This window comes from Erinaceus europaeus, chromosome 1, assembly GCF_950295315.1.
Source record: "Erinaceus europaeus chromosome 1, mEriEur2.1, whole genome shotgun sequence".
NCBI classification, from domain to species: domain Eukaryota; kingdom Metazoa; phylum Chordata; class Mammalia; order Eulipotyphla; family Erinaceidae; genus Erinaceus; species Erinaceus europaeus.
This window is the reverse complement of record NC_080162.1, coordinates 179,567,504-179,589,623: the sequence shown is the minus strand read 5'-3', so window position 1 is coordinate 179,589,623 and position 22,120 is coordinate 179,567,504. Positions and strand designations below refer to the sequence as shown.

At 39.0% G+C, this 22,120-nt stretch overlaps 1 protein-coding gene across 2 annotated transcripts; it reads left to right on the top strand.

Annotated features, from left to right (window-relative positions):
- The first annotated feature begins 653 nt into the window (after nucleotides 1–653).
- GDAP1 (ganglioside induced differentiation associated protein 1) lies at nucleotides 654–21,802 on the top strand. 2 transcript variants are annotated; one of them, XM_007525800.3, is made up of 6 exons: nucleotides 654–860; nucleotides 1,751–1,943; nucleotides 15,291–15,464; nucleotides 17,577–17,671; nucleotides 19,310–19,424; nucleotides 20,686–21,802. In XM_007525800.3, the coding sequence occupies exons 1-6, from the start codon at nucleotides 753–755 to the stop codon at nucleotides 21,066–21,068; spliced, it is 1,068 nt and encodes a 355-aa protein (XP_007525862.1). In that variant the 5' UTR covers nucleotides 654–752; the 3' UTR covers nucleotides 21,069–21,802. The 2 variants fall into 2 exon arrangements, with proteins under 2 accessions (XP_007525862.1, XP_060056144.1); XM_060200161.1 differs by having other exon boundaries at nucleotides 783–860; nucleotides 1,751–1,798; nucleotides 20,686–21,801.
- Nucleotides 21,803–22,120: the final 318 nt, after the last annotated feature.

Genomic DNA, 22,120 nt, shown 5'->3' with positions numbered 1-22,120 from the left:
GGTTGGGGAGACAATATGGTTTTACAAAAGACTCTCATGCCTGAGACTCCAAGGTTCTAGGTTCAACTTCCAACACCACCATAAGTCAGAGCTGATTAGTGCTCTGGTCTCTCTCTCTCTCTCTCTGCCTTTTTCTCTCTCATTCATTAAAATAAAACAAATAAAAGCATTTTTAAAAGTATGCTATTTTACCCCATCATTACTAGTTATTCATGAGATTTGTTATTGGTGTTGTTATTATTTTGCATGATTCCACAGTAACACCTTTTAATGAAAACACATAGACCGTTATCCTTTTCCATTGTTTATCAACCAGAACTTCCTTTCTACCAAAGGCATGGGCTATTTTCAATAACCCGAAGTATGATGGGAGATTGCTGCCTTTATACTTGGGCAACAATCTTCCAAAAGCAATGAGTAATTTAAAATCTATATTATTCATTAGTCACCTCAAAAATAAGGGACTGATATTTTTAGATTACACCCCCTGCCCCTAAATTATATATGACTGCATTTTCCAGGTGATATTCTTACTCCTGAGGCTTTCCGGAATACAAACACCTCTGCATACTGACCCGCAGCTTTCTCGCTGGTGAAACTACACTTCCCAGCGATCTGTTCGTTTTCTAGAACTCATCTTTCCTGCTCCCTCCCGGAAGCGTAGCGGAAAAACGATACTGGGCTCGGCATTGCGGGTGGAAGAAATAAAGGGTGGGCTGTCAAGGTCCTCTCTCGCACTAGCGCACCCCGAAATGGCGCAGGAGCAGAGTGGGGGCGCGCCCTTGATGGCAGAAGGCGGCTCCGAGGCGGAGGCTAAACTCATTCTGTACCACTGGACACATTCCTTCAGTTCTCAAAAGGTAAAGGCCTTAGTCCTGGCAGGCGGCAAGGATCGGGTTTCAGCACCCGGACAGCTCCTTCTGGGTCGGGCTAGGCGGGACCAGAAACCTGTCTCCTAAAAGTGGAATGCGGGTGCTCACTGTAGAGCAATGATGTGCTGTCCTGGGGAACCTGCAGAGTACATCGCATTTGGGAAGGTATTGTATTTGGGCTGGACGCCTTCTCTGGGCTTGAAGAGCGATGCGGAGAGAACTTCACAATCTATAGTTCCTTATTTTACTCATTCTCCTTTACATTTTTTCTCTTCAAGAAAATTCATGCATACATACGCACACGCACACGCACACACACTATGCTTTTGTGTTTATTATAAATATTTGCATTATCTATTATATAATGTTTATTTTAGGTTCTGTTTTTTGGACAGAGAGAAATTGAGAGGGCAGAGGAAGACAGAAGGATAGACACCTGCAGACCTGCTTCACCACTTGTGAAGCTAATCTCCAGCAGGTGGGGAGCTGGGGGCTCAAACCAGGATCCATGTGCTTCGTATATATGCGCTCAACCTGGTGCGCCACCGCCCGGTTCCCTATTTCAGGTTCTTATCTGGGGAGGATACATATTAGGTTTAGGATACAAAAAAAAAATGTGATGATGGAGAGGGTGAGTTCAGTCTCAACACAGCCAGAATAATTTTCTGTACTTATTTTATTATTTATTTTCAATGTCATGAGGATAAGATGCTAGAATATATCTAACTTATTGATTCCAAGTATAAAAATAGCAAAAAAAAAAAAAAAAAGAATGTTGAAAATATCAGTAACTCAGGGAAAAACAGAAAAAATGCTTTGTGTATCCAAGGATGCCTTTTAATTGGAAGCTTTGTAGTAACCAGTGTGAACTCTTCCAGGTGCGCTTGGTAATTGCTGAAAAGGCTTTGAAGTGCGAGGAACATGATGTAAGTCTGCCCCTGAGTGAGCACAATGAGCCTTGGTTTATGCGTTTGAACTCAACTGGAGAAGTGCCTGTCCTTATCCACGGGGAAAACATTATTTGTGAGGCCACTCAGATCATTGATTATCTTGAACAGACTTTCCTGGATGGTAATGTTAAGGCTATTTGTGATTTCTTGGATTTACTTTTAGCACATACATGTGTGTTCCTTTTTCCTCACTTCCTCCCTCCCTCTCTCCCTCCTTCCCTCCCTTCTTTCCTTCCTTACTTCCCCTTTTTGATTTCACGTTGGTGTTTTGCTGATGAAAAACTTGTTCCATTTCCATAAGCACACAGATATAAACTAAGTCAATACAAATTTCACAGTATTACTCCATTTAAATGAATTTTATATAAGTTACAAATTTTTAATGTTGAATCTTCCCTTTTAAATTCACTTGCAAACCTTACACAGGCGTGTGGCTTGTAGTGGTGATTTATTAACCTTGAAGCCAAACTAATATGGATTCTAGATGTACACTGTGAAAATTGGTGTCATCTAGTCAACTAAGTAGTTCCCCTCTTAGTTAGAAATTGTAAAAGGGAAAAAAAAGGAATAAATAATTAGGCAAAGGAGAACAGAGTGTTGGTGTATTGAAATCAGTATTACTTCTGTACAGCTTAATTTTCTATATCTGACATAAGGAATTATCGAGTTTTGAGTTGTAGGATTGTAAGATTTAAATTTGTAAGGATTTTTAGGCAATAATCATTTACTAACAGCCTATATTTTATGTCAGTCAAATTTAATATCTGGCCCTATGTCCATGAAAAAAAAAATAAGCAAAACCCAAATCAACCAAAACTCAGAATATGACCCCATATTTAAAGTACTTAAAAGGAAAATAAGTATGGGGGCCTAAATAAGGGGTGGGAAACTACAGGACATTATTCTTAGTTGAGATTATTCTTAGTTTATGTCTCTAGGACTTTGAAAGTAGGTTCTAATTAGCTGTGGCCATTAATCTAAATCAAAGATTTTCATGAATTACTTTCTTCTTTATCATTATTTGTTAACCCTAGTAAGTTTATATATTGGGGACGGCATTTAAAACCATGACTAGCTGATTTAAAACATTTTTTTCTCAAATGTTTAGCTTTTTGGAAATGGGACAAGTTTATTATAACTGTAATTTTTATTTCTTGGAGAAGTGATTATAGTAATTGAATATAACAAAATACATGGAAAAGAATTCTATTTTAAATAAAAAAAACTTAAAAGGATACAGTAAATAGAACCAAATTTGAATCCTGTCAGTATCCTTTATATTGCTACTCCTATCATTGTCTTCCATCATTTCTCTTTCTTCTTACATTGTTCCTCTACTGAAAATCTAGTATTATATACTATTTAAGGCAAAGTAATGTTAGCTATTATTATTAAACTTACTTAATCTTTTCTTTAGGCTTTTTCTTTTACTTCTTTTGTAGATGATAAGAATACTTATAGATTTCTTTTTTTAAATAATTTTTATTTATAAAGTGGAAATATTGACAAGACCATAGGATAAGAGGGGTACAACTCCACACAATTCCCACCACCAGACTTCCGTATCCCATCTCCTTGCTTGAAAGCTTTCCTATTCTTTACCCCTCTGGGAGTATGGACCCCGGGTCATTATGGGATGCAGAAGGTGGAAGGTCTGGCTTCTGTAATTGCTTCCCTGCTGAATATGGGTGTTGGCAGGTCGATCCATACTCCTAGCCTGTCTCTCCCTTTCCCTAGTAGGGCAGGGCTCTGGGGAAGCAGGGCTCCAGGACACATTGGTGGGGTCATCTGCCCAGTTACAGATTTCTTATATAAGGCTTTTCCATTAGCTATAGACTCTCACTTTACTCCTATAATACTTTTTGTATTACTTGTAAACCATTTCAAAGACAGTATCTGTCTCATTAACGATACTCCAATGCCATCTATGGCGAATATTTTTTTAGTGGGAGTTCACTAGATTTCTCTCTCTCTCCCTCCTTCCTCTTCCATCTTTCTTTGCTCTTGCTTCACTGAAACAGGGACAGAGGGAATTTCCCCCACTATAGTGGGAACCAACCAATCTAAAGCCTGAGTCACATGCATAGCATAGCAGGCATGTTCTAGGTGAATTATCTTGCTGGCCCCTAAGTACTTTTGACTGATTAAAGTGAATGAATGAATGAATGAATGAATCAAAAACACCCTGGACAGGCATTTGTGATGATGTTTTGTTGTTGTTGTTGTTGTTGCCATCAGGGCTTAACTGCTCTCGATTGACTTTTTTGGAGACAGAGAGATAGAGAGAAGCAGAGAGAGACACCACAGCACCAAAGATTTCTCCAGTGTGGTGGGGGCTAAGTTTGAACCTGGACTGCACACACGGCAAAACAGTCTCACTCTCCATGTAAACTATTTTGCCAGCCCTCTACTGGTGTTCTTAGAGGCTTCTGTTCTCTGACTTGAATCTAACAATTCTCTGAATTATTTTAATGAAAAGGTAATAGGTATACTATCGTTTTGCAGATGAGAGAAAAACTGGAATAGTTAAAATGATGATTACTTTATGGAATATTTCCCCTGGAATGATAAAGTGGAAAAACAACTATGATAAAGTTTTATGAGGCTCAGTATAGTATGTGATTATCATTTTAAAAATTAACTGCATAAATTAAGGGTAGGAGACTTGGCTTGCTAATAACTTATACAAATAATGAATAAAACAAAAGTGATCTTAAGTTGTTTCAAAAGTATAGGTTCTATTCAGAGCATCATACATTCTTTTTTTAAATAACTTTTTAAAAATTATCTTTATTTATTGGATAGAAACAGCCAGAAATTGAGAGGAAAGGAGGAGATAGACAGAGAGACACTTTCAGCCCTGCTTCACCACTTGCAAAGCTTTTCCCCTGCACGTGGGGGCCAGGGACTCAAACCTGGGTCCTTTCACACTGTAACATGTCACTCAACCAGGTGTGCCACCACCTGGCCCCAACATGATGCATTCTTAATTGCTTGGATCGTGCAACATATTTTTTGTTATTTCGATGGAACTTTGAGTGATATTGACAAATTAAGATGATAAATAAGTTAATGAGTTTCAGGAGGTATTCTGCTGCCCATGGTTATAGTAGTTGAATTAAATGTAACTAATTCACCTGAAGAAAAATAGAATTTTCTTTGCTATTCGTATTAGTCAGTCATCTGGAACTGCGCTAAAAAAGATTTGGTTTTTTGGTCCATATTCCCTGAGGGGTAAATGTTAGGGCAAGATGACCAGAGGGCTCTGAGCTCTAATTCCATCAATATCCAGCGAGAGAAAGGGGTGGGAGCCAAAAGAAAAAAAAAAGGAGGGAAGGAAGGAAGGACACTCAGAAGTAGTAGTTGTGACTTAGAAAAGAGAAGACAGGATCATAGGAAAAAAAGGGCAAATATATGTGAATATAGATAATTGTGGAAATAACAGTGAACCCATATCTGTGATCTTGAGAGAACTAATGTAGTTTCCAATGGAGGTAATGGGGGACACAGAACTCTGGTGGTGGGAAAGGTGTGGAATTATATCCTTGTCATCTTATAATTTTTTTTTTTAATTTTTTATTTAAGAAAGGATTAGTGAACAAAAGCATAAGGTAGGAGGGGTACAACTCCACACAATTCCCAACACCCAATCCCCATAACCCACCCCCTCCCCTGATAGCTTTCCCATTCTCTATCCCTCTGGGAGCATGGACCCAGGGTCGTTGAGGGATGCAGAAGGTAGAAGGTCTGGCTTCTGTAATTGCTTCCCCGCTGAACATGGGCGTTGACTGGTCGGTCCATACCCCCAGTCTGCCTCTCTCTTTCCCTAGTAGGGTGTGACTCTGGGGAAGCTGAGCTCCAGGACACATTGGTGGGGTCTTCAATCCAGGGAAGCCTAGCCAGCATCCTGGTGGCATCTGGAACCTGGTGATTGAAAACAGAGTTAACATATGAAGCCAAACAATTTGTTGAGCAATCATGGATCCCAAGCTTGGAATAGTGGAGAGGAAGTGTTAGGGAGGTACTCACTGCAAACTCTAGTGTAGTCCTGCTTTCAGGTATATATTTTGCAGTAGTTTATGGATACGTGTACACATAAGCTCTCTCTCACAGAAACTGGTGTATATCTAGGTTATGGGACTTTGTTAGAAAGTGAACTACCTGAGATGAAATTAGAGTGTACTATTAAAGGAAAGGTCTCACCCGAGTAATGAAGCTGAAGGGTTGTCATTCCACACGTGAAGTCTCTGGATACATTCTGAGGTGAAGCATGTTGAGGTAGCAATCAATGCTTTGGTTAGGTTGTGATCGGCAGATGCAATGTTATTTGGTTTGGATTGGGAGATGCATACGGGAAAGTGGGCCCTATCCAAGGGTTCCAGGACTGGGGGAAGTAGGGGCTCTATAGTGAAGATGTGAGGTTCCTGCTGTCTTAGGGTTCAAAAAGACACTCAATAGTTAATATTATCATCACATTATTTGTTAATTGGGTTAACTTTGAAAAGTCCCTTTGTTATGGTTTGCTGGACAGTACCCAGTATCTTGTATATAGCTGTGCTATTGGAAGCTTCTAATCTACTTGGTCTAGGTTTTTGAGAGAGTCCGCATATCAAATACATAGCCTATATATTAAAAAGATTCAGTTTGTCTTTTGAGAAACTTTGAGACATACAATTGATTTCCCCCTCTCATATTAATTAGCTACTGATTTATATGTCTACATTTTGCTAGGAGTGTACATAAACACCATTCCCACCACCAAAGGACTGTGACCCATCCCTCTCGCCCACTCCCACCCCCTACTGGCCCAGGAAGCTACATGCCTACCCCTCACCACTGGGTTTTTACTTTGGTGCCCTACTTACAATTTGATCAGGTCCTGCTTTTAGTTTCCCTTTCAGATCTTCTTAGTCAGCTTCTATTGATGAGTGGGATCATCCCATACTCATCTTTATCTTTCTGACTTAGTTCACTTAACATAATTCCTTCTAGCTCTGTCCAAGATGGGTCAGAGAAGGTGGGTTCATTGTTCTTGATAGCTGCATAGTATTCCATTGTGTATATATACCACAGCTTTCTCAGCCACTCATCTGTTGTTGGGCACCTGGGTTGCTTCCAGGTTTTAGCTATTATGAATTGTGCTGCTATGAACATAGGAGTACACACCTCTTTTTGGTTGGGTGTTATGGAGTCCTTGGGGTATAACCCCAGGAGAGGAATTACTGGGTCATATGGAAGGTCCATGTCTAGCCTTCTGAGAGTTTTCCAGACTGCTCTCCACAGAGGCTGTACCAATTTACATTCCCACCAGCAATGTAAAAGGGTTCCTCTGTCCCCACATCCTCTCCAGCATTTGTTGCTGCTGTCCTTTTTGATGTATGCCATTCTTACAGGAGTGAGGTGGTATCTTAGTGTTGTCTTGATTTGCATTTCTCTGATAATCAGTGACCTAGAGCAGTTTTTCATATGTTTATTAGCCTTTTGGATCTCCTCTGTGGTGAATGTTTTGTTCATTTCCTCTGCCCATTTTTGGATGGGGTCATTTGCTTTTTTGCGGCTAAGTTTGCTGAGCTCTTTATATATTTTGGTGATTAGTTTCTTGTCTGATGTCTGGCATGTGAAGATCTTCTCCCATTCTGTGAGGGGTCTCTCTGTTTGTTTAATAGTTTCTTTGGATGTGCAGAAGCTTTTCAATTTGATGTAGTCCCATTGGTTTGTTTCTGCTTTGGTCTTCCTTGCAATTGGGTTTGATTCATCAAAGATGTCCTTGAGGTGTATGTGGGAAAGTGTTTTACCAATGTTTTCCTCTAAGTATTTGATTGTTTCTGGTCTGACATCTAGGTCTTTGATCCATTTGGAGTTGATTTTTGTTTCTGGTGAGATAAAGTGGTTCAATTTCATTCTTCTGCATGTTTCAACCCAGTTTTTCCAGCACCATTTATTGAAGAGAGCCTCCTTTTTCCATTTAATCCTTTGGGCCCCCTTATCAAAGATTAGATGCCCATAGGTGTTGGGATTTACTTCTGGGCTTTCAATTCTGTTCCACTGGTCTGTATGCCTATTTTTGTTCCAGTACCATGCTGTTTTGATGATGATGGCTTTATAATATAGTTTAAGGTCTGGGAGTGTGATGCCTCCATTTCTGTTTCTTTTCCTTAAGATGGTTTTGGCAATTCTAGGTGTTTTCAGGTTCCAGATAAATGATTGTAGCGTTTGTTCTATTCTCTTAAAGAAGCCTGGTGGAACTTTGATGGGTATTGCATTAAATTTGTATATGGCTCTGGGGAGAATATTCATTTTGATGATATTTATTCTTCCAATCCATGAGCATGGGATATCTTTCCATTTCTTGGTATCAGTTTCTATCTCCTTGAGTAGCGACTCATAGTTTTCAGTATACAAGTCTTTCACTTCTTTGGTCAACTTTATTCCTAGGTATTTGATTGATTTTGCTGAAACAGTAAATGGGAGTGATTTCTGGATGTCTTCTTCTTCAGATTTAGTGTTTGCATAAAGAAATGCCACTGATTTTTGTACATTGATTTTGTAGCCTGATACCTTGCTATATTGCCTAACAACTTCCAGTAATTTTCTACTGGATTCTTTAGGTCTTTCTATGTATACTATCATATCATCTGCAAATAGTGAGAGCTTGACTTCTTCCCTTCCAATCTGTATCCCTTTGATTTCTTTCTCTTGCCTGATTGCTATGGCAAGAACTTCCAATACTATGTTGAAGAGTAACGGTGACAGTGGACAGCCCTGTCTAGTCCCCGATCTGAGGGGGAATGCTTTCAGCTTCTCTCCATTGAGTATGATGTTGGCTGTAGGTTTGCTATATATAGACTCCACTATCTTGAGGAATTTCCCATCTATTCCCATTTTTTGTAGAGTTTTGAGCATGAATGGGTGTTGGATTTTGTCAAAGGCTTTCTCTGCATCTATTGAGATAATCATGTGGTTTTTGGCTTTGCTTTTATTGATGTGATGAATGACATTGATTGATTTACGGATGTTGAACCAGCCTTGCATTCCTGGGATGAATCCCACTTGGTCATGATGAACAATCTTTTTGATGTGTTGCTGTATCCGGTTGGCCAAGATCTTGTTTAATATTTTGGCATCTATGTTCATCAGAGATATTGGTCTGTAGTTTTCCTTTTTTGTTCTGTCCCTATCAGCTTTTGGTATCAGGGTGATGTTGGCTTCATAAAAGGTGGAAGGGAGTATTCCTGTTTCTTCAATCTTATGGAATAGCTTAAGAAGTATGGGTATTAACTGTTTCCTGAAAGTTTTGTAGAATTCATTTGTGAAGCCATCTGGTCCAGGACTTTTGTTGTTGGGTCATCTTATAATTTTGTAAATCAATATTAAATAACTAATAAGATGATTTTTGGGTGAACACTTAATTTTGTTTAATTATCATTTTAAGTAACAGTTACATGTTTTATCTATTAGGTAATTATTGACTACTATATTTTCATTAACAAGTATTTTCATATATTTTATATGTGCTAGTTAATTTTTCTTTTTCTTTTTTAAAGTTTTTAAAAATCTATTTATTTTCCTCTTTTGTTGCCCTTGTTTATCTTGTTATTATTATTATTATTATTGTTATTGCTGTTGGATGGCAATAACAGGAGGGGAAGACAGAGGGGGAGAGAAAGACAGACACCTGCAGACCTGCTTCACCACTTGTGAAGAGACCCCCCCCCTGCAGGTGGGGAGCCGGAGGCTCGAACTGGGATCCTTGCGCCGGCCCTTGTGCTTTGCGCCATATGCGCTTAACCCGCTGCGCTACCTCCTGGTCCCGCTAGTTAATTTTTCATTGTATATGGCACATAAAAATGACTTGTTGACTTACAACCTTTCTCAACATTTTTGTTATCATTTACATGTTAACATCATTATATTTTTAGAATAAGCTCATTAATCAACTGATACTTTTTATTTGGGGAAATTTAATCTTCAAAGCAATCCTTTCTAATAGTTTTAGCATAAAAATAAATATCTAAAATATATATCTATATTTGATTTTTTAAAAAATGGTCACCAGGGTTATAGGTGGGGTTTTATGCCTACATGATGCCTCTATTACTTCCAGTGGCCACTTTTTTCATTCTTTTTTTTTCCCCTTTTGATAGAGATAGAGAAAGATTGAGAAGGAAAGAGGAGATAGTGATCTAGAAAGAGAGACACTAAAGCACTGCCTCTCTGCACATGAAACTTCCCCCCTTGTGGGTGGGGAGAAGAGTCTTGAACCTGGTTCTTCACATATTGTAACGTTTGCACTCTACTGAGTGTGCCACAGCCCAGCTCCTATATTTGATTTTATAATTTGAAAGCAGCTACATGAAGTACTGATGTAGATATCAAGGATACTCTTAAAGTTAAGGCCAGGTCATAAATTTCTCGCTCATAGACAGAAGTTAAAAAATACTACCATGGCACCAAACTGTCTCCCCTAGCAGGCCACCTCAACAAAGTGTTCTGTCCGTAGAGCTCTTCCCCACTAGAGAAAGGTAGAGAGGCAGGCTGGGGGTATGGATTGACCTTTTAATGCTCATGTCTAGTGGAGAAGCAATTACAGAAGCCAGACCTTCCACTTTCTGTGCCCCATAGGGATCTTTGGCCCATACTCCTAGAAGTATAAGGAATAGGGAAGCTTCCAATGGAGGGGATGGGATATGGAACTCTGGTAATGGGAAGTTTATGAATTGTACCTTTTTTATCCCGAAATCTTGTCAATCATTACTAAATCCCTAGTAAAAAAAAAAGTTGAAAAATAAGAAAACACAAAGCAGAACTTGGACTGGATTTGGTGTATTGCACCAAAGTAAAAAAAACTCTGGGATAGAGGGGAAGGTTCTGGTCCTGGAACATGACAGAGGAGACCTAGAGGGGGTTGAACTGTTATGTGGAAAAGTGAGAAATGTTACATATGTATAAACTACTGTATTTTACTATTGACTAGAAACCATTAATCCCTCCAATAAAGAAAAAAAAAAAGGTCAGATCATAAATTAAAGAAAAGAATTTAGTACTCACTTCTGGCTGTTCAACCAAAGGGCTGTCAAGAGTTATTTCTTCATTTATTAATTCAGTAGCTATGTCTTGGGTACTAATTGGTGCAAGGTCCTGGGATACTTCAGACTTCCCATCATTACCAATTTACTAATCTGCAAAGATAGTTTCTTTCTATTAGCTTAACAATGCCAAATCTGTCTGTGACACTGCATGTGATTTTTTCACTACTCAGTTTTACAGATTCCTTTTCAGTTTTGCATGTAACCTTTTTTTTAAAAATTTTTTTTTTTTCAAACCAGAGCACTGTTCCGCTCTGGCTTATGGTGGTGCTGGGGGTTGAAAGTCTTTTTTGCATAACCACTATGCTACCTCCCCAGCCTGTAACCTTTTTTCTATCTGGGCATGCAGTGAGGAATAATTATACTAAAGCATGCAATCAGTTAAGCTGAGGCAAGATGGTAAGAAAACTTGAATAATCAAGAAAAGTGGAATTTACAATGAGAATATTACACTAATATATGAATATACATATTAATGTGGGTTTTAAAATACCAGTCATAACTACTAGACAGTCTTGCTCATATGTGGAATATAAAGAACTAGTAACCTATAAGACTTGTGGGAACTATAGTGGTTATCTTAGGAAGGTAAGAGGGTGGGGACACAGAACTCTGGTGGTGGGAGTGGGTGTGGAACTATACGCTATAATCTTAGCATCTTTTAATCACAAATAAAAAAAAATTAAAAAGTATAATGAACTAGCACAGAAAATATGAGTCTTAACCTCTTTAAGTGAACTTTATAACTTGGCCATCAGACAATAAAAAATATGGGCATAAAATAACTACAAAATACCAAAACATATACTTACTATTGTTAAATAACTCAGAAGTACCTGGAATCTAGGATGTTATATGGTGAATACTGAATTTAGGTAATTTATATACCAGTTCTCTGATAATCATGTCCCTTGGCCTATGATAAAAATTATTTAAAGTGATTTTAAGGACTAGAATCTGCTTTAAAAATAGAGTATTCTGGTATGATATCAAGGTATTCTATAGAACTTTCATTAGGAAATATGAGTTTATTTTATAAAAATAATTTTAATATAGTTTTTCAATATGTCAAAAGCCAACTGTATCATATTTTTAAAAGGACATCAGTTCTGAAGTCTTTTTTTTTTTTTACATTAAAGTATAGTTATGTAAGAACTTTTCATCAATACTTTCATGTATGGTTGATTAGCTTTATACACTTTCTGGTACAACTATTGAAACTGCAAATTGGCACAAAGCTTCTGAGAGTTAGTAATATATATGGTGAAGACAAGAAAGAATTATGACAGCTTTGTAGTCAGTTTACAATTATAATTTTTGCTTAATAATTTACTTGTTTATCACTGTTACTATATTTTTAAATCTCCTGGCACATAACTAGTTGAAGGGCAACTACAAGATTAATGTGATATGCTAATATCATCACTAAATAACTTAAGTAAAATAAATGAACAAAGAGAGTTACACGTCTAACATGCTTTCTCTAACTGGTAAAGGAAGACTAGAAAATAATTCAAGTAAAACTAGGGAAAGTCTTTCTTGAGAAGACATAATGTTTCCTTTATCTGCCATCACTGGGAAAAACAGGAAATCTGAATAGCAAATTTAGTAAAATAATGGAAACATATTTTTAAAATCCTAAGTTCCTTTTATTTTTTGCTCTTGGGAAAACAGAATGTAATTTTCTTTTAATGGCTCTAGGCTATTGTTATTCTAGTCTGCAGCACTGAGACTTTGAGAATGTGTGGACCTCTTTGTCTTCATTAAATGTCTATGGAATGCTTTAAAAAAAATTTATTTATTCCCTTTTGTTGCCCTTGTTTTATTGTTAGTTATTGATGTCATCCTTGTTGGAGAGGACAGAGAGAAATGGAGAGAAGAAGGGAAGACAGAGAGAGGGAGAGAAAGACACCTGCAGACCTGCTTCACTGCCTCTGAAGCGGCCCCTTTTTTGTGGGGCTTGAACCCGGATACTTAATGCTGGTCCTTGCACTTCGCGCCATGTGCGCTTAAACCACTGTGCTACCAACTGACTCCCTGGAATGCTTTTATTTTATTTTTCTTTTTGATTAAAAAAGAAAACCTGCCTTTGTTTTCTCTTCCAGTCATTTATCACATCTGCTTTATCATTTCCATTCATTTCCTATGTAGGCAAGATTCACAATGATATCTAGAGTGTCTATGAGTAAGTTACCAATAGGAATCACACATGATGTTCATAGCATATCAAGTTATTACAGATATTTAAATATATCATTTATGCTTATAGCTACTATGAAGTTATGGGGGCTATTAGAGCTGCTGCTAGATATTGTTAATGTATGAATAAAGAGAAAACACATAAACATTAATATAATTACTTGATAGTTCTAGTCAAATTAAATTAATTCTCTTTCTAATTCTACATCTGTTTTTTAATGCATATAAGAACATTGAGAAGAGACTGATGTTGTTAAAGGTTAAGTGAGAACTCTTTAGAGTTTCAAGGACTTTAGAAGGTTTCCAGTCTTCTGCCCTCACACAACTGCCTATCATGCATTGTTTGAAATCCTGGTGGTAGCCTGCTACCCTGAAAGGCCAATCTGAACTATGATGTGGGAGGTTGGCTACTGCACAGATGACTTTCTTGCCACTTGGCCCCTTGGGGTCAGCAAGGAAGTGTGCTCAAGTTGGGCAAAATCTCCTGCAGACTAAGAAATCGGTAGCTGATGTTTCATTCTTGGTTATGTAGACATTTGTTCACTGGGCTTAATGGATGGGCAGACATCTGTTACTCATTTACTGTTTACGTATAAAACTTGTTCTAGTTAGCCTGTTATTAGATTTTTACTAAAATGTTCTGGTGATGGCAACTGTAACTGTAATTGTCACTGCTTGTAAGCAAGTGTAGTGTACTGAAAACTGTTCTAGACTAAAATAAATGGATACCGTAAATAAATAGATAAAGCTGAGGCTGCTCTTTCTTCTTATAGGAGTAAACTTGGCATTTTCAAGGGGCTTTTGAAAATGAGAATTCTGGAGTAATTCACTAGGTCATGTGGTTCAAAGGCAAACCTTTTGAAGATGTAACAACAATTTAAGGCAGCAGAGCATTGTTTTAGGAGTTAGATGACTTTAGTTCTTATTCTGCCTTACTAATTAGCTGTGGGATTTAGGGGGAACTTCTGAGTATTTGCATTTCAGTGTCTTTATTAACTGTTGTAGAAAGTCTCTAGCTCCAGAATCATACAAGACATATTCAATAGTGAGCTGGGCGGTGGCGTAGCCGGTTAAGCGGCATGTGGCGCAAAGCGCAAGGACCGGCCTAAGGATCCCGTTTCGAGTACCCAGCCCCCCACCTGCGGGGGAGTTGCTTCACAGGTAGTGAAGCAGGTCTGCAGGTGTCTTTCTCTCCCCCTCTCTGTCTTCCCCTCTTCTATTTCTCTCTGTCCTATCTAACAAAGCTGACATCAATAACAATAATAACTACAACAATCAAACAAGGGCAACAATAGGGAAAATAAATAAATAAATATTAAAAAATTCAAAAGATGTATTCAATAGAAATTCGGGGATGTAGTCATTCATTCATTCATTCACTCATTCATTCATTCATTGAAGTTTATTAAATACCTACTGTGAGCCAAACATAGTGTTAGGCACTGGGAATTCAACAGAGAGTAGTAAGTAGTACCTGATACTTGCCCTCAAGGAGAATGTAGTCTAGAATTTAACTGTCAGATGAAGATTTAAATAGAACTCACTTTCCAGAAATAAAATACTAGCGACTTCTGGTAAGTTCCACATATAATGCTAATTCACAACCACAGGAGCCATTCTTTGTATCAGTTGCAACGTAGAAAAAAGTACCCTTGGTCATTTTCTCATAATGAGCTTTCATTCACTTAACCAACTTTACCAAGGGTCTAAATATATTGGGAAGATGATGCTAAACCCTAGATCATAACTTCTTCACCTTGAAGGGTTCATGGGATAAGACATAAGCAACTAATTAACATAGTGAGGGCTATCACAGACTGTATAAAAATATTTTTGCATATACAGAGGAAAGTATAGCTGGCAGAGTCAGATGTTGGCAGCTGAAGGAGGTTAGAGAATGCCCCATGGAGGAAGTAGCATATTCTAGTTGGCTCTTGAGGGTTAAAGAACAGTACCAGAGGTAGAGAAGTGAGAGTATACTGTTATAGTTATGGTTTGGGATCTGGTCTGATACATCAGGCCATTTCAAATTTGGGATTTTGAGGGAGACAGTCTTTTTTAAAATATCATCACATAGTGTAATTGTTAAGGGCTTTGGGCCTGTAGTATTTGCTTGTGGATATAGCATTCCATTTGTAAATTTTCCTCTAACTGTTGTTTGTCTTTTTGTGTGTGCTTTTTAGGAAACACACCCAGGCTAATGCCTGATAAAGGGAGCATGTACTACCCCCGAGTTCAACATTACCGAGAGCTGCTGGACTCCCTGCCCATGGATGCATATACACATGGCTGCATCCTGCACCCTGAGCTCACTGTGGACTCCATGATCCCAACATATGCAACAACAAGGATTCGCAGTATGTAAATGTCTGACAGATTTAGAACTCTGTCTCAAGTTTCTTTGTATTCCTGTTTGAGACCCCGCACATCCCGTAGTCATTAAGGGAAGACTGGGAACAGAGTCCCCGAGTCTGCTTCATGGACACCCATACTATAAATCACCCATCCCATCTGTCAGTTTGATCTGTGTACTAGCTTTTCAGTGGGACATTTATTGTTGATAGGACGTGATATTTAGGCTCTTAGTTTTGAGGGCCGCAATTGGATAAATCTCAGAAGTGTAGTCTATGGGCAAGTAAAGAGCATAACATTTTCATGAGTAGGTGACATGGGAATCAGGAAAGCTGGAATTTACTGGGAGTTAAGGGCAACTGAGTTCACACTTCTGGCCCTTCATTTTCTTTCATTATTAGAGGGAGCAAAACTAGAGGGGGAGGGGCCCTAACTACTACTCTACCTCTAAATTAAATTCAGTGATTGCATATTTGAATTGTGGTAGCAAGCTGTCTCCTATCCTGAGGACAGGGTAGAGTCAATCCATAGAATGGAAGTATGCTCAGTGACATAGGTCATTGGAATAGGAAAGTAAGAGAGGCGAGAGGTGGTGGTGGTGTACCTGCTTGAGCACACACATTACCATGTGCAAAGACTGAGGCTCACGCCTCTGGTCCCCACCTGTGGTGGGTGGGTGGGAGGCTTCAAGGACAGTGAAGCAGTGCTAAACGTGTCTTTTTCTCTTTCTCTGTCTTCCTCTCTTCTCCCAATTTCTCTCTTATCAAATGAAATGTAAAATAAAGGAATGAAAAGGGGGGCCAAGTGGTAGTTCACCTGGTTAAGCACACGTATTACCATGTGTAAGGACCTAGGTTCAAGCCCCTGCTCCCTACCTGCAAGGGGAAGACTTCATAAGTGCTGAAGCAGGTATGCAGGTGTCTCTTTCTCCCTTTCTAACTCCTTTTCCCCTCTCTTAAGTTTCTGTCCTAGAAAATAAAATAGAAAGAAAAAAAGGGGGTCGGGGAATGGCTGCCAGGAGCTAGCTCCAGCAATAACCCTGGTGGCAAAAAAAAAAAAAAAAAAAAAAAAAGACACTAAAATGTTTTTTAAAAATGAAGAAAAGAAAGTAAGGGAAGGTGATTATGTTATGGTCAGACTCTGGGGTTGTTTGATTAGGAATACTTAAACTGTAACTCTCTGTTGAGAAACTCCATTCTTTCCATTACGTCACACCCACCTTCATCATTCTCTTACACTGGTTTTCCTTCTGTAACCTTCCTCTCTCTCTCTCTCTCTCTCTTTCTCTCTCTCTTTATAAACCAGAGCACTGCTCAGCTCTGAGCATATGGTGGTGCAGGGGATTGAACCTAGGACTTCAGAGCCTCAGGCATCAGTCTCTCTTTGCATAACCATTATGCTATCTACCCCTGCTGTAACCTTTCTCTCTTCTTTTTCTCAGCCTTTCTACTTCTCCCCTCCATTTCCTTCTTTCTTCTGGCCACCTCCTCCTCCTTCCTTCTCTTCATAACTCGACTGACTGCAATTCTATGAGTTAATATTTTTCCCCTTCCCTTCACACGGACGTTTATTACAGAAGACTGGAAAGGTATTGACCAGCAGAGCAGTAACCACATCAGAGCACTGGTGATAATGTAGGCTGTAGGGATTGGAATTTATTATTATTATTACCTTTATTTATTTATTGGATAGAGAGAGACAGCCTCAAGTCAAGAGGAATGGAGAGATAGAGAGGGAGAGAGACAGAGAGACACCTGCAGCCCCGCTACACCACTTGTGAAGCTTTCCCCCTGCAGGTGGGGACCAGGGGCTTGAACCCAGGTCCTTGAGCATTGTAACATGTGCACTCAACCAGGTGTGCCACCACCCAGCCCCACAGGTCTAGGTGTTTTCCATCGTGCTTTCCATTTAATCCTTACCTATGTAGCACATAGTCTGATAAGGTACTTCCATTTTAAAGGTGAAGGCAGAGGAAGACAAAAATCCTTAAGCTCATGCTTTCACCATTCTTTTTTTTTCTTTTTTTTCTTTTTGACTCCTTGGGTTTTTCTTTTTTTGTTTGTTTTTGTATAGAATGGAGAAAATTATTTCTATTTTAAAAATGACTTTCTCATCAGGTCAGATTGGTAACACTGAGTCTGAACTAAAGAAACTTGCTGAAGAAAACCCAGATTTGCAAGAGGCATATATTGCCAAGCAGAAGCGACTTAAAGTGAGTAAACCAGGATGTCCTCAAGCAACACCACCTGCCTGTATTAAATATTGTCTTTCTTTTTAAAGTATCATTCTTTATAGAACATCTATTAAATGTTATGTTACTAGGACACTTGTTTCTTTTTGGACTCTCGCCTGCTTTTTGGAAACAATTTTTTTTCCTTTCCTACTTTCTTCGTTTCAGAATTCAGACAAGTGAGAAGTATTTATGTATGTAACCCCCCTAAATCAACTAATCCCCAATTAATTATCATTTAGTACTAGTTCTAGCTCCTAGTTATTTTTCTCTCTTTCTTTTTAACCAGAGCACTACTAATCTCTGGCTTAAGGCGGTGTAGGGGATTGAACCTGGGACCTTAGGCATGAAAATCTGTTGTGTAAACCTCTGTGCTATCTCTTTGACCAGGAAATAATTTTCCTTACTGGATTTTCTGCTTAAACCTAGTAGCTGCTTAAAAAGCAGGTATTACACATACTAGGTGCCAAAGAACACTATATAAGGTAAAAAGCTAGTTAGCAAAATCTTTTAGGAATCTAGAACAGACCTCAGAATTTTAGGTATTCTGTGGTCTGGGAGGTGGCACAGTGTCTAAAGCACTATACTCTTAAGCATGAGGTCTGGAGCACATGTACCAGATTGATGTCTGGTTCTTTCTCTCTCCTATCTTTCTAATAAATAAATAAAAAATAATAATAAAAAAAAGAATTTCAGGCATCTGCAACTTATGTAAGACCTAACTGAACCTGTTTGGCATGGATGACTTCTCTGCCTCCTGAGAGTAGTTGAAATCAACTTTTATTTATTTATTTATTTTTCTGTTTCTTATTCTCCATGATCCAAGAGCGTGTATAAGCCTCTCTCATCTTAAGCATGTAGCAAACATGAACACTACCAACCCTCCCTCATATTCCTTTCTTTCATTTTAGTTCAGTGAGCTTATCAAAAGAAATGCCTGACCACACAGCACATTCTCCCCTTTCACATACTCTCTAAGTCACTGCATTAGGGTTTCTCCCTTGTCCCCTCACCTTGGCTAATCGTGTCTTTAAGCCTGCTGAAAATGTGCCACCTTTGGGTTGAGTTTGAGAGGACACTTTCTCCCTCTTTTTTTAATTTTATTTTATTTATGATTCAGGGCCTCACTCATGCTTGATTTTTATCCTTCTCAGGTCAATTAGTCATTCAAACAGAGAGAGAGAGAGAGAGAGAGAGAGAGAGAGACTAGAGAACCAGAACAGTCTTTGCTGCTGTGACATTCCATACTTTCTTGTGCTGTTGCAAGATGGATAAACACATGCTGAGGGATAAATTCCACCAGGCGAAGACTGTTTTTGTGTTCTTCTAATATTTTTTATTGTCTCTCCCCCACCTCCATCTCTCCATCCTCCAAACTCTTTATCTTCTTTGTTTAACTGGACATTTGGTCATCACAGGATTTGCCAGTAAGCAGGGGTCTGGCTCCTAGGTATTTTTCTAGTCCAGGCATTTCCCCTCCTCCTCTTTGATTTTGCTAAGAAAGTTATTCCATTTCCTCCCATTGTCTAGAATAAACCGGCACTACTTCATGAAAGTTTACATGTACTTTGATTTTTTTTATAGGCAACCATAACTTACTTAGTTATTTTTGTCAATTAGTCGAAGCTGCTTGACCATGATAATGTCAAATACTTGAAGAAGATTCTTGATGAGCTGGAGAAGGTCTTGGATCAGGTTGAAACTGAGTTGCAAAGGAGAAATGAAGAAACCCCAGGTAGGTTGCCATTCCTTTTTTTTTCCCCCCTTGGACACCAGAAGTTTTCATAGAGATGTTCTTAGATTTCACCAAAAATGTTTTATAATTTATTGTTGCTACTCACTCATAGATAAAATTACAATAGTGATGGTAGTGTGGAACTCAGTATCTGATTTTCAATCCTGGCTGTATCTATGAGTATGACAGGTGCATTTTTCTGTACAAATTAAATCAAGATTAGAAGAGACCTATCTAACCTCTTTGAAAAGCCTGTGCATATGGTAGGTAGTTCATTTGAACAACCAGAGTCATTGAGCGAATGTTTCTTCATTTTTTTTTTCTTCCTTAGACGAGGAAACAAGTTCCACCAGAATTCAAGCGCTATAAAATGGGGTCAGAATTTATTATTATTATTATTTTTAATATTTATTTTATTTATTTATTCCCTTTTGTTGCCCTTGTTGTTTTATTGTTGTAGTTATTATTGTTGTTGTTGTTGGATAGGACAGAGAGAAATGGAGAGAGAAGGGGAAGACAGAGAGGAGGAGAGAAAGATAGACACCTGCAGACCAGCTTCACCACCTGTGAAGCGACTCCCCTGCAGGTGGGGAGCCGGGGTTCAAACCGGGATCCTTATGCCGGTCCTTGTGCTTTGCGCCACCTGCGCTTAACCCGCTGTGCTACAGCCTGACTCCCCGGGGTCAGAATTTATATGTATGTAGACTGGTTGATGAGCACCTGTTGAATCAGTAACCTAACTTCATGACTAAGCTTTTGGCCAAGTGGATGCACAGGGACATCTGTGCTATTTTAATCGACAGTTGAGCTGATGACCATGTTACCTGAGACTTGTTTCACAACAGGGACTCTCCTGTTTTGAATAAGAGTAGAAACCACTGAGTGCCATTTCAGGCTGAACTTTATGGCTTTTTCTAAAACCAGACTTACTGTTTAAGTCATAAACTGGAATGGCGCATCTGTTAACTCTTCTGGTCTGGAGACTCAGCTCCTCAGATTCATTTGCAAAGTCACGGACAGGCTTGGAGCTACAAGTGGCTCTAGTTTCACCTGAGGATCTCATTTGCCAACTCTTGCTTAGCTGGGGATACATTTGTGTGGACTTTTTGTTTTTTTTTTTCAGCATAAAATTACTCAGAATATGACTGATAAGAAAATGGACTTTTTTTTTCTATAACTTTCCCTTAAGACCAAAAGATATCAGCTGAAGTCTATCTGTATAGTGTTTTATCTGATTCTCCATGTTCCTTTCTCTGATTAGAAGAAGGCCAGCAGCCCTGGCTCTGTGGAGAATCCTTCACCCTGGCAGACATCTCTCTCGCTGTCACATTGCATCGACTGAAGTTCCTGGGTTTTGCGAGGAGAAACTGGGGAAATGGAAAGCGACCAAACTTGGAAACCTATTATGAGCGTGTCTTGAAGAGAAAAACATTTAACAAGGTTTTAGGACATGTCAACAATATATTAATCTCCGCAGTCCTGCCAACAGCATTTCGGGTGGCCAAGAAAAGAGCCCCAAAAGTTCTTGGCACCACCCTTGTGGTTGGTTTGCTTGCGGGAATGGGATATTTTGTTTTTATGCTTTTCAGAAAGAGACTTGGCAGCATGATATTAGCACTTAGACCCAGACCAAATTATTTCTAGGCTTATAGCGATCCAGAGGGGGCAACCCATCCAGTCATTCAGCTATATTCTTGTTCACTCTTCCAGACCCAGGGAAGGATGATCCTGGGCATAATTTACTTTACACTTTGGGTAGTTTACATGGGGAGAAGGGACCATGAAAATGACTTTGGGGAGTTGTTAATTTTGAGATTACTTCTTTGCAGTTCTAAACAAAAGCATCTCTAAAACAAGTGCAAGGTCAGCATATGTAAACGCTAACTGGTAGAAAGTACACCTTTAGCTCAAAGTACCAGCTCAAGCCCTGAATTATTTTAGCGTGTGGTTATTATTATGAGCAGGCTGTAGCAATGACTTGTGATTGCTCCTAGCTCTTCACCTGTGATCACAGAGCTAGGCCGAGTATCGAATAGTGAGCAGTACTTTCCCTTGGAATTTAGACATTATCCTTGTTATATGCCAGAGGGGTTTAGACAGCAGCAGGAAACAATAGTGCTACTTACTAGCTAGCTACTAGTCTTAGGCAGAAACCAGAGTGGCAAAAAAAGAAAAGGAAAATGGAGGAATGAAGCCCTGCATAGTGAGGAACAGTTGAAGGCAATCTCCAGCTGGCCTGCAGTGGCATTTATGACTGTCTGTCCTATAAGTAAGCATTACACTTATCTTCTTTTAAAAAAAAAACACAACTTTTTTTGGAGTTCTTTTTTTATATTTATTTTCCCTTTTGTTGCCTTTATTGTTTATCGTTATTGTTATTATTGCTGTCATTGTTGGATAGGACAGAGAGAAATGGAGAGAGGAGGGGAAGACAGAGAGGGGGAGAGAAAGGGAGACACCTGCAGATCACTGCCTGTGAAGCGACTTCCCTGCAGGTGGGGAGCCGGGGTCTCGAACCGGGATCCTTACACCACTTTGCACCATGTGTGCTTAACCTGCTGCACTATGCCCGACTCCCTGCACTTAACTTCTTGACCATCCCCTTATGGCCTTCTGTTGCTCCTGTATTTGAGGATCTCTGATGAGGAGTATAGGGCATCCGTGGGTAAAGCATTACACTTGACCTTCATGTTTAC